The 13,523-nt window shown below is 41.9% G+C and overlaps 1 protein-coding gene across 6 annotated transcripts in view; it reads right to left on the bottom strand.

Moving 5' to 3' along the window:
* LOC139176077 (ATP-binding cassette sub-family C member 4-like) overlaps positions 1-13,523 on the bottom strand; it is a 401,158-nt gene that overhangs the window by 315,366 nt on the left and 72,269 nt on the right. For 2 of the 6 annotated variants that reach the window (XM_070800385.1, XM_070800390.1), the window contains exon 1: positions 10,537-10,868. The exons of 3 other annotated variants lie outside the window; for them this stretch is intronic. In XM_070800385.1, coding sequence (XP_070656486.1) covers positions 10,537-10,610 — 74 coding nt within the window. In that variant the 5' untranslated portion in view covers positions 10,611-10,868. Of the gene's footprint in view, positions 1-10,536; positions 10,871-13,523 lie in introns of those variants that run through there. One more of the 6 variants, XM_070800389.1, reaches the window with a different exon arrangement.

Raw genomic sequence — 13,523 nt, 5'->3', positions numbered from 1 at the left:
CTCAGGAAACAGTTACTGAAAGAATGAGTGACTCCAAGGGCATGTCTAAAGCTGAATCAGTAGGATCTGATGTCAGCAGATGAGAGTGAAGAAGTTAAGGAGAACTGATAGCTTGATGCCTTCAGGACTGGATGGATAAGGATTCCAACAATGCCTCCAGCAATCAAGAGTCACCATAATAAAGTAGGAGAACACACTTCAGATGCATGCCTATACAAAAAGTATATTCAGTCACTAACATGACTGTTAAATGTCTACTAGATTGAGTTAGCATATTCACTTAATATTCGCTCAACCTGTGGGAGTTAAAGCCAAGTAAATAGGAACTTCAGGACTGCCAGCCTCAGTGTGTGCTGAAAATGTGGGTAAAGTTGCAGTTAGGGCACAGAGACTTCCCAGCTATGAGGCTCCTAAAAAGCTGCCCACACTTTCTGGACATATTTTTCCTTATTTGTAAAATGGAGATATCTTCATGATAAGACAGGGTTCTCTGGCCCCATCAAAAAGTTGTAATAGGGAAGAACTCCATTTTAGATCTGTTTCCTTTACTTTAATCTTTGTATTCTATTGCTTTTGCATTCATATGATGCTTGTCTCATAGGAATGTTTGAGGATTAAATAAGACTTATGTAAAAATGTTAACAAATTATGAACCCTCATGAAGCATTCAATAGGTGTGATTATCAGTAATGTCATCTCTAGATATATACCCAATATAAGATATTTTTTAAAGCATTAATCTTTGTGTGTGTGTTAGTCGCTCAGTGATGTCCAACTCTTTGAACCCCATGGTCTGTAGCCACCAGGCTTCTCTTTCCAAAGGATGCTCCAGGCAAGAATACTGGAGGGGGTTGTCATTTCCTACTCCAGGGGATTTTCCTCATCCAGGGATAGAATCTGGGTCTCCTGCATTGCAGTCAAATTCTTTAGTGTCTGAGCCACCAGGGAAGCCCTATTAATCTTTATATGGATCTAAAAGTTACCTTCCTGTCTTCAAGTATCCCCTAGCCCCAATAACATGAGGCCTTAACCCTAGAATGGGTGAATACATTAAGATCATCCCATCCTTCCAATTTTAAGCCAGCTAAAGCTGAGCTTCACTCACACTTAGCCACACAGAATTTTCAGGGCCAAGATAAGACCATCCAGTCATTCAGTAGCCTACACTTTTCCACTGTATTACAGGCATCCGTCTTCACCCATGGTGGACACAGAAACACAGAAAATGTCTACAGGGGCTTATCTTTCACAAAGAAGAAATCCATGGAGATATCTTCATGATAAGACAGGGTTCTCTGGCCCCATCAAAAAGTTGTAATAGGGAAGAACTCCATTTTAGATCTGTTTCCTTTACTTTAGTCTTTGTATTCTATTGCTTTTGCATAAAGTTAAGAACATTGCCTATAGCCTGAAATATAAAGGACAGCCCATTCTCAAGGCTCTGATCTCTAAGGATATAGCACTTTTCCAGTCATACAGAGATTTAAAAATTGCAAAATAGAGAATAATATTTGCCTTGTTGAAGGTTCACAGGAACTTGTTGGAGGTTCACAGGAACTTCGTGGCCTGCAAGAACAAAGGATTATGACACCAAAAGTTTGCACCAAACAACCATGTCCCTCCCTCATCTTTCCTTTTAAAACACTTTGCTGAAACTCTTTGAGGACTTTGGGGTTTGAATAAGGCAGAAACCACCCATCTCCTTGAATGGCCCTGTAATAAACATTGATCTGCTCCAAACTCTGACATTTAAACTCATTTACCCTCACTGTGCTTAGAGCACACAAATTTGTGTACAGTAACAAAGTTATAGGCAAATAGTTATAGACAAATTATCCACTTGACACACCTGAATGGACACTAGTTGATACTTCTCAGGCTGACCAGATGCAGGACTATAAAGATCCAAAAAATCAAGAATAAATTACAGGAGATAAACTTATACTTTTATACTATTTATTCCACTATAAGGAATTAGTTGTAAATTGTAATGCACCTTTAGTCTGTTCTACATCTTGCTTGAAGCTGTAGTTATTGTATAAAATTGCCAAAACTCATCAAACTAAATGCTTAAGGGAAACAGAGAAAGAGCCCTGGAGAGCTCACCTAGCCTCCGTTTACAACACGTGGATTTCTGACTGTTAGTGAAAAACAACAAGATTAATACATATGGTATTCTGAAAATAATGTAAAGAATCCTAGTTTGAAATTAAACATTTCTATACATTCATGATCACTAGTTACTGAAAGCCTAAACCATCTCAGCTCTCAGCCAGTTCACATCCCTCCTCATGTCATCAGCTTATCTGACAAGAGCCTCCAGAGAGTCTGTCTTGACACCAGTGGCAGTTTCCACATCTGCACTCCTTTTGTAAGTGAAGAGTTTGAAGTAGGAGATAGATGGGCCCTGGGCTAGACAACTAGTATTTGGCAAGAGGAGTAAAATTCAAGCTTTGTTCTCACCCAAACACTCCAATGACAAAGCTAGTGGTAAAAGCTGAGCTCTGCTAAAGCAAAGAGATAAGGTGCCCACTCCTGAGATCAAGGAAAACTTTCCCTTCCATACATGCACAGAAGGCTCCTTGGAGTTCAAAAAGGGAGGGGGCTTCACCCCATAATAAGTATAGATATGCAGCTATAGGCCTCTGCAGTGGGATCCATCTTGGCAAAATCTTGGGGAGGGTCCAAGGACCGGTCAGGTGTGAAGAAAGAAACGAGGTAATTGGCCAAGTAAACAAAGATCCACAAACTGCACTCATCTCACACACAATCAAAATAATGCTCAAAGTTCTCCAAGTCAGGCTTTAACAGCACCTGAACCAAGAACTTCCAGATGTTCAAGCTGTATTTTAAAAAGGCAGAGGAACCAGAGATCAAATTGCCAATATCTGTGATCATAGAAAAAGCAAGAGAATTCCAGAAAAACATCTACTTCTCCTTCATTGACTATGCTAAAGCCTTTAACTGTGTGGATCACAACAAACTCTGGAAGATTCTTAAAGAGATGGAAATACCAGACCACCTTACCTGCCTCCTGAGAAACCTGTATGCAGGTCAAGAAGCAACAGTTAGAATTGGACATGGCACAATGGACTGGTTCCAAATGAGGAAAGGAGTACATCAAAGCTGTATATCGTCACCCTGCTTATTTAACTTATATGCAGAGTAAGGCTGCTTAGAACCCAGAAGTCTCCATTTTCTAGAGGAACCAGCCTCTCACCTCAAAAAAAAAAAAAAAAAAACTATTTCATTTTATTCACAGAGGGATAATTTACCAAATTGCTATAAGTCATGAGTAACTTGAGGGGAAGGGCTTCCCTGTATCTGGAAAACAGATCAAAACCAATAGCATTCCAGAAAAAAAAGAACATAAACATTATAACCACATTCACCAGTTTACTTGGTAATCAATACCTTTGTTAATTTCTTTAGATGCCATCACGTTTTCCATTAGGATTTTTAATGTGGTACCAGTTCAGCAGTATCATTTGAAATTTATCAGAGACCTGCACTTGTCAAAAAGTCCTATGAAGCTTCTTGAAGATGAAGCACTTTTGCCAAAGCATCAGAACTGTCTATAAATAATAGAGTTAAAAGGCACAGTTAAACACCTAATTACAATGTAATAACTAGATTATGACTAGTAACATTTTATCAGAAGATACTCAAATTTTAGAACCTATATATAATTTCTGTGATATTTACATTAATAATATTTATCCATACTATATAATCTGAGGGGGTTAACATTCATTTGACAATGCTTCCTGTGTAATTTAACATACAAACCAATCCTAGTTAATTTTTTTTTCTCTGAGATGGTTCAGAGGCTCTCTGAAGCAACTGAAAGTTAGCTGAAGTCAAAAGAGATTTGGAATTTGGTAGTAAGTTTGTAAAAAATATCAAAAAGTTTTCAAAACATTTGGTCAGATAGAATCATAGTCCACTGTGCCCAGCAATCCCACTACTGGACATATATCCTGAGAAAACCATAATTGAAAAAGATACATGTATTCCAATGTTCATTGTAGCACTATTAACAATAGATAGGACATGGAAGCAACCTAAATGTCCATCAACAGATGAATGGATAAAGAAGTTGTGGTACATATATGCAATGGAATATTACTCAGCCATAAAAAGGAACACATTTGAGGCTATTCTAATGAGGTGGATGAACCCAGAGCCTGTTACACAGAGTGAAGTCAGAAAGAGGAAAACAAATATAGTATTTTAATGTGTGTGTGTGTGTGTATCGAATCTACAAAGATGGTACTGATGAATCTATTTGCAAGGCAGAAATGGAGACACAGACATAGAGAACACACTTGTACACAAAGTGAGGGAAGGAGAGGATGGAACTAATTGAGAGAATAACAAGGAAACAGATATATTACCATATGTAAAATAGATAACCAGTGGGAATTTACTGTATGACAACTCAGGGAGCTCAACTTGGTGCTCTGTGTCAACCTAGAGGGGTGGATGCAGTGGGAGGTAGGAGAGAGGTTCAAGAGGAAGGGGACATATGTACACCTATGGCTGATTCATGTTGATGTATGGCACAAACAAACATGATACTGTAAAGCAATTATCCTCCAATCAAAAATAAATAATTAAAAAAAAAAGAATCCTAGGTCACTGTGAATATTTACAAACAAATACAGATTGCTTAAAGGCAAGGAAGTTCACAAAATCTGATGTCAAAAGCAGTATTCTAAGTAAAACTTATTTTCTTAGCAGAGTGGAAACAAGACTAGTACTGTACCAGCCTAATTTTAAGAGTAAAATCCATTTACTTAATTAAATTTAACCTAACCTCAGCTCAACCATGTACAAAACTCCTTTTTCTACTCAAAACATATTTCCTACTATATACTGAAATGTTTCTTTTATTACTTTTAGCAGCTTTAGTCACATATTTAAAATAGAATCCTCAACTCTTAAAAATCTCATTAATTCCTAGTGAAAACCAAGTAGCAAGTAATTGTGAACTGTTTGTCATACCAGCACTTCCTGACTGGAAACTTATGCTTTAGTTTTCCTTTCCTAACAAGGCAAACAAAGGTAGGTCAACTTAGACTTGCCCAGCAACAAATGTTCCAATATTTTATCCTATTTGAAATGGCACAGATAGTCACTGAATTCTTATCATTCAGCTTTAGTTTCAGGTTATCAAAATCTGAAGAGATTTGAGATGATGTTTTCAAAACATAAGTACTGCTATAGAGTTTACCTTTTATCATATCAAGTTATTTTTCTTGATGACAAATGCCTATGTTAATCAAACTAACAAGCTTAAGCTAGCTTCAATAGTACATGATTCAGTACTAACTATTCCCCAGATAATGTGAACCTGCAATATATTTGGCTGATGTTTTAAAGATTTGCAAGTAGTATTTAATTTGTAAGGGTTTACTTTTAAGTCAGTTAAGTAGAGCTCATTTACAAATTAATTTTTACATAAGGATAGAACCAGAGATCTCAGTTTTTCTGCTTGAGTTTAAGAAGGTCTTTCTCTCAAAACCTCCCTGGTGGCCCAGTGTTAATAATCTGCCTGCCAGTGTAGGAAACAGGAGTTTGATCCCTAGTCCAGGAACTAAGATCCCACATGCTGTGGGGCAACTAAGCCTGAGCATCACAGCTACTGAGCCTGCCTGCTACAAAACTTGTATGGCCTAGAACCTGTGTTCCACAACAGGAGAAGCTACCACCATGAGAAGCCCATGCACCAAAGTTCAAAAGCATCCCCTGCCCACTGCAATTAAAGAAAGCTCACATGCCGCAACAAAGACCCAGAACAGCCAAATGAATACATAAATATAAATAACTTACTAAAAAGAAATTTTAAGGCCTTTCTTTATTTTTCCTCCTTGAGAGCCCAAGTACATTATTTACCTTTCAAGGTGAGGTAGAAATTGCTAGGCAGTCAGTGTAGGTCTGAGACCTCGGTTCCTTTTTTCAATTTCAACCCTCCCAAATAAACATCTCAACCCATTAACCTAAAGCTATACTTGTTATTCCAGTTTCCAGGCATCCAAAAGAATTCCACCTCAGTCTGGTTGGTCATAAAATATCCAGACCCAAGACAGGACAATCATTAACTGCTGTCCAGTTTATCAAGAAGAAAAATACCAAATGGACCATTAACTCTTAACCCATACATCTGGTCCTTAAACAGTGGCCTGGGGTCATGAGAAAGAATCACAGGAATGGTGACTCAATGTTAAAAAAAAACTGAAAAACTGGGGATCAAAAAAAAAAAAAAAAAAACATAAAGATGACAAAGTGTACATAGTGCCCTTCAAACTGATTGGTCAGAGATTACATATGTCAGGGACATGAGCCAACCAAAAAGGAACAGATCAATACTAATAAAGACATAAACTGCTATAATTCTCACCTTTTGGGGCATTTCACCCACTCTCAGTGTCTATGCTGGGGCTTTGTACTTCTCTTTACCTTAAAATAAATCCTGCTTGTTTGCTACCATGAGTGTTTGCATGTTCGTGAAGTTCATTCTTGGGCTCCATGAACAAGAACTCAGATTCCCATTTCAAAGATACAGGGAGAAATACAAACTCCATTTATTAATGGAAACTGAAGAGTTCCCAGCTTTGCAAAAAATACCCACTGGGGGGATTATAAGATAGAACAGAGTTTTGATCATCCATACTTAATTATCCACAGCTAGTGTTATTACTGGAGAAGGCAATGTCAACCCACTCCAGTACTCTTGCCTGGAAAATCCCATAGTTGGAGGAGCCTGATAGGCTGCAGTCCATGGGGTCACTAAGAGTCAGACACGACTGGGCAACTTCACTTTCACATTTCACTTTCATCATTGGAGAAGGAAATGGCAACCCACTCCAGTGTTCTTGCCTGGAGAATCCCAGGGATGGGGGAGCCTTGTGGGCTGCCGTCTATGGGGTCACACAGAGTTGGACACGACTGAAGTGACTTTGCAGCAGCAGCAGCAGTGCTATTACTATCAAATATCAAACAATTTAAAGAGGTCTCTCAGGGTCACAGTTTCCTAGTCCAAAATTAGAAGTCTTCACCTTCCCATTTCCAAGCACATACACTTTGAAACTCACAAACATAAGATGCTTGGACAGTTCCTTGCCCTGCTATTGCAGCAAAAACAGAAATAAGTTTTTCCTCTCCTGAAAACAAGGGAAGTAAGAAGACCAGTCAACAGTCTAGGGAAGAAACATGGACAGGCCTGAAAGAATTAATGACTTCTAGTTTTACTTTAACCGTTACTAACCTGTAGTGTAACCAGAAGCTAACCTATCACCCCCTAATACTAGGTAAATTACACCCTGCACTTGGTATTTGCTCTCCCTGACCTCTCTTACAGAAAACTACCCTTTACAGTTTTTTGCATTTCAGAAAGAAGACTGCAGACCAAAAATCCAGAGACAAGTGGACCCCAATTACCAGGCTGCCTGATGCCAGCTGTGACTGTTTTGAAATAATGCAGGAAGAAAAAAAATGCAAAAACTTCATTGTGCTGTGTTTGTTCAGTCATGTCCAACTCTTTGCAAACTCATGGACTATGGCCCATCAGGCTCCTCTGTTCATGGAGTTTTCCAGGCAGGAATGTGGAGTGGGTTTCCATTTCCTACTCTAGGGGATCTTCCTGACCCAGGGATCAAACTCACCTGTCTTGCATCTCCTGCATTGGCAGGCAGATTCTTTACCACTGCGCCACCTTGGAAGCCCCAAAACATCATTACTCTGAACTTTATCATTTAGCCTAAGATCACAAGAGCCAGGCTATATACAGTCTCTTGGTTCCCTGGGTGGGGGTACATGGCTCTTGAGGCCTTAGCCTGCTGTGTTCTCCTCTCTGCTAGCTGATTTTTAAAGCCATCTTTCTATTCCCTCCAAACTCTGTCTCCATATTTTTTTATTTGGCATCAGTAGGCAGAGAAAGCCAAGATTTTGGCTGTAGCACTGCCTGAAGTTAAGGAGACAGTTGCCTACTTTGTTACCATTTAAGGTACCCGTATCCATATTCCTCCTTCTAGGGATTTCTTTGGAAGGAATGATGCTAAAGCTGAAACTCCAGTACTTTGGCCACCTCATGTGAAGAGTTGACTCGATGGAAAAGACTCTGATGCTGGGAGGGATTGGGGGCAAAAGGAGAAGGGGACGACAGAGGGTGAGATGGCTGGATGACATCACTGATTCGATGGACGTGAGTCTGAGTGAACTCCGGGAGTTGGTGATGGACAGGGAGGCCTGGCATGCTGCGATTCATGGGGTCGCAAAGAGTCGGATACAACTGAGCGACTGATCTGATCTGGTCTGATCTGAGGCCCCTATTTCCTTAAGGGCCACCAAAGGACCCAGAAATGCAGCTACACAAAATGAACACCACAATGGAAAAAAGCATAGGAACTCCCATCCCCTGGGGTCCCCTAGGTGGTCCCATAAAAAGGAAATATCAGAATATGTAGGAAAGATGAAAAGATTGGGTTCTCAGCACAAAAATCTAATAATCACCCAAGTGTGATCAAAGCCCAAAGGCTGAGACCCACCTAGTTAATAGTCTCAGCTACTACATGGAAAACTGAAGTTTCAGGGACTTCCCTGGTGGGTCAGTGGTTAAGAGTCTGAACTTCCACTGCAGGGAGTGTGGGTTCAATCCCTGGTTGGGGAACTAAAATCCCAGCAGGCCCCACAGCATGGCCTAAGAGAGAGGGAGAAGAGTTTCACCTCTGAGCCCTTTTTCATCTGTGTTTCCTCCCAGCTCAAGGACCTTCAGTGCTTTCAAGAACAAAGGACTCCAGGGCAGGACTATAATAGTGAAGAAAAAATTGGATTCCATGTTAGATCTGTTACTTTTATTTTAACCTTTGTATTCTATTGATTTTGCTACAAGTTAATCAGGAAAGGGATGTCTATAGCTCAAACTATACATAATGGCCCCTCAAGTCTTAATGTTAAACTAAAATACCTTTGTTTAGCTCACAGGAAACATCCTGACCCAGACCATCTCTTAATGGCTGCAGGACAAAAGATATTAACACACTCAGAGGAGACCAGGAGATATTTGCAATATCTTAGGACCTTTGTGGGTTTCCCAGGAGGCTCAGTGATAAAGAAAACACCTGCCAATGCAGAAGATGTGGGTTTGATCCCTGGGTAGGGAAGATCCTGTGGAGAAGGAAATGGCAACCCTCACCAGTATTCTTGCCTGGGAAATCACATGGACAGAGGAGCCTGGCGGGCTACAGTCCATGGTGTCACAAAAGAGTCAGCCATGATTTAGCAACTCAACAACAACAAATGGCCTTTCTACTTTACCTCCTCACTTCCCTCCTTTTTGTTCTATAAAAGAAACTAATGTCCAGACCTTGGTAAGATGGTTTTCTAGGACATTAATTTTCAGTCTACTCAGACTTCTGACTTTCCAAATAGAGTGACTAACCCTTGCCCAAACAACCCCTCTCCCAATTTACTGGCCTGTCCTGGGGCAAGGAGAAGGAGGTCTAACTAGGTAGCAGGACCACCTGCTTCAAGACCATGTACCACTTCCCTAAAGGCTGGAAATAAGACTCCACAGGCTTTGGGGACCCCATCCTCAGGGTTATCCTCAAAGGAGGAAGCAGAAATACTAGCAATTAAGGAAATGCTCAGTCGCTCAGTAGTGTCAGACTCTTTACGACCCCGTGGACTGTAGCCTTACAGGCTCCCCTGTCCATGGGATTCTCCAGGCAAGAACACTGGAGTGGGTTACCATTTCCTACTCCAAATTAAGGAAAGGGGTTGGGCAAATACATTCTTCAGTCGTGGCTGTGTGTCCCAGGCAAAAGCAAAACGTGTTCAAGAATATTGTGTCCATTCGTTAAATACAAAATAACTGTTATTCACCCACATGAAAATTGCTCCAACCAAATACCAGGATGTACAGTAACAGGTGTACCGGAAGACAGGGAGAGAGGGAGACATGGTCATAGACACCGGGACGAAGGGGCCGGGTGAAGTTGGAACTCAGCTGTCACCTAAGGAATATGGGAAAAGGTGGGGACATTATTGGAAGGTGACAACAGTCCAAGGCACTAATTAGATAAAGGAAGCTGTTCATAAGCTGCTTGCTTGGAGGGTAAACGAGTGCAGCTTTAGTTCAGAACTGAGAACTCCGGAGCTGTAACTGGGGAAGTCGGCCAAGGATGGAGTGTGGGGATCCAGTCCTTCTCCAGTTGGGCAGTGACTCTCCCAGGACAGCGTCCCAGCCTCCCGCTCCCGGGCACTGGAAGCTAGCCGGCCTTCGAGTGGAAAGAGATGCGCCCTAGTCACCAGGTCCCTGGCACCCTCCTCACCTCCGTCAGGTTCCCGCCTGCCGCGCGCGCCCAGGCGCAGGCAGAAATCACCCCTCCGGGGTGGGAGGGCTGCACCAAAAGCAAGAAGCCGGGCAGTAGGAGCGCCAGCAGAAAGCTCTCCCTCATCCCGACCCTCGGTCCCGGGAAAAGCGCCTGCAGCATTAAGTTCGGCAGCGCATCTCAGCTCAGGCAGGGCGCTCACCAGAATACCAGGCGTGAGCAGAGGTTCGCGTCCTGCAGCGGGTTCGGCTTCCTCTCCGGGAACACCTGCAACATCTTGCTGGCCGAGGGTGTGGGTGCTGGTCGTGGCCGTCCTTGCAATCGCTGCCACTGTTCCTGTAGGGCCCGACAGAGACGTTGGAGACCTGGCTGCCTCTCCGGTCTGCTTGACGTGAACTGAGAGCCACCTGCGTCTCTGGGAGTGGAGTGCCAGCTGCCTGTCGGTGCCCTCCCACCAGGTCGCCGGCTACGTTCCTCTGCCACAGCTGAGAGTGCCCGGGGCGGGAGCGATGGGAGGGCCCACAACCTCCACCCCCAGGCTAGGGAAGACACTGCAAGGAGCCACGCAGGTGGAAGGCAAGGCCATGAGGGCAGATGATAGAGGTGGGTAAGTGAATTACCGGCCACACTGGGTCCTCCCAGACGCCCCAACCTACTCACCTGACTTCAGACTCTAGCAAAGTGCTTGCTGGAACCCAGGCACCCACCGAGGAGGTGCAGAGAGAGCATAGACTTTGCCACCCACCCCCAACGGCGCACCTCCCCCCCCCCCCCCCCATCCCCGCCCCCAGGCCACTGCAGCTGGTAAAAGGAGATAGCAGCCCAACCTCTGGGCAAGCTGCCCTCATCAGTACCAAAAAAGGGCACTGTGGGAGAACTGTAGGGGAGCAGCACCTTTCCCAGGATATGTGCACCTCCCCACGCCCTTTTCCTCTGCCTGTCTCTTGTTGTAGAAAAGCTTTATTCTCCCAGGCCTCCCCTGAGTCACAAAAGGCCAACTCAGGATTAATGATTAAAAGAATGTAAACATATTATCAAAAAATATTTAAACAGTAGATCAGCCATGTAACAGTCTATAGTTCCTCCCTGAAGAACCTAGTAACAGTGTCTGATGCATATCTTGAGTTGTTTTGCTAAAAACCCCACCAGATGCAGTTAACTGCAAAAACCCTGACCAGCGGGAGCCTAAGGATTGATGATGCTAAACCCTGTGACACTAGCTTTGTTACCAACCAATTAAAGAATAGAGCAGTGGCTGATCACACACCCTGGACTCTCTCCCTCACTGTGCTTTTAAAGAGCCTCCCCTGAAATCCATCAGAGAGTTCAGATCTTTTGAGCATGAGCTGCCTGTACTCCTTGCTTTGGCCCTTACAGTAAGTCTCTGTCTGCTCTGAACTATGTTTTGGTTTGTTTGGCCTCACTTTGCCTCCAGCTTAGTAACTTGGGTTATACACAATTCATGGCCAAGCATTTGACCTCAAACAACAGCAGGGTTTAACACAGTTTGTTTGTTGTGCTACAAACACCTAAGGAAAGGTAACAGAAGGTTAGAAAAGCTCAAATGATTTTGGAAGACGAATCCATGCAGTTATTGGGAAAGGCTTTTGGCATCTCACATCTTGTATTGTGTGGGGGATCTCTGTGGGTTTTTGCTGCCCTCTTGGATTGGGAAAGGAGAACATGGGGAGAGAGAGGCTGCCTTATGACTTCTTTCATCATGAGCTCAGGGCCTGGCAGAATAAGAGTGACATATGTTCTAGGGCATAGGTCGTATGCTTTTCTGGGGGCCTTACCTCATTTTAACTCTAACAATGCCCTATTCAAGAAAGTAGTATCATCGCTACTTTACAGATAAGAAAAATGAGGCTCAAGGACAGCACTTGTCCAAGGTCTTCAAATAAGTGAATGATGAATCCTAATTTAGACTCAAGTGAGATTCCAGCATGGTCTGTCTCACTGGAGGATGGACAGTGTGTGTGAAAAGTGTCTAGAATATGCTGTTTGAATGAATGAGTTCATAACTGAAAGAATAAGATCTTGGGCTCTCACTCAAATCTTTAGTTGTTTGTGTGGCTGTCTTACTAGCTCAGCAGCTTCCCTTCCCTTTCACCCTAAATGAAGAAAGATCAAAGTTTGTGGTGCTTATAACAAGATCACTTTATTATTCTTTGATAATTGCCCATCGTCCTTGGCTAAAACACTGTTATTAATAATGTCTTTTAGCTTCAGCCATTCAAAAATGAGTATGTGCTACAGAACTGATGTACAGGAGTTAACAATACAGTACTGCATGCTTTTAATCTTCTAAGAGAGTACATCTTAAGTGTTCTCAGCATAAAAAATAAAAAAAGGGAAAATGGATAAAGTGTGAAGTATTACATTTCACAATATACACATGTATCTAGTCATCAGACTACAACTTAACTATATACAATTTTTGACTCTCGTTTGTACCTCAATAAAGCTGGAAGGAAAATGGCTTTTGAGGAAGGCCTTAATGTATTCAAATACTTTTTAAGTCAAATGTATAAGAATGGCAAAATGTTGATAATTTTAAATTAATGGACATGATAGGGGTTTACTATACTATTTTCTTGATATTTCATGCATGTTTGAAATTTTCTGTTACAAAAAGGAAGACAATGAAAGCTGAAATTTGTAATTTTTTCAATTACCTGCTTTCTGATGCTAGTTCTTTCTCAGATAACACAATCTACAACCTTTATAGTCAGTCCTCACATCTGATTTACAGTTCTCTTCGATGTTCTCTTTGACATTGCCTACATTTTCCAGCCTTGTGAATGCTACTAGTTCTACTTCAAAGATGAAGAAATTTCTTGCTGAAGATGGACATTTAGTGACTTCCCTTGTCAGATTGCCCCAGACTGTTGTCTCCAGTCCCCACTACTATCTCAAATCATAATTAGCCATCTCCAAACTGCTGAATACACTCAGTCCATTCTCTTGTCTTTTTTTAAATTAAGATCTTTTGAAACTTAGCATTTTTTCTGAACATTAACTAATATGCTTTTTAGTAGAGATATTGAGAACCAGTGTTGAATCATACAGAGAAGACTGTATATGAAGCCAGGGACCAGAGATCTTGATGTTTTGCTTGTTATCTAAATTTCTCAGGTCTAAAATGAGAAACCCGTATTTCTCCTACTTCCTACAGGGTTATTGTAA

The sequence above is a fragment of the Bos indicus genome, chromosome 12 (genome assembly GCF_029378745.1).
Source record: "Bos indicus isolate NIAB-ARS_2022 breed Sahiwal x Tharparkar chromosome 12, NIAB-ARS_B.indTharparkar_mat_pri_1.0, whole genome shotgun sequence".
Taxonomy (NCBI): Eukaryota; Metazoa; Chordata; class Mammalia; order Artiodactyla; family Bovidae; genus Bos; species Bos indicus.
This window is presented reverse-complemented; position numbering and strand designations above follow the sequence as displayed.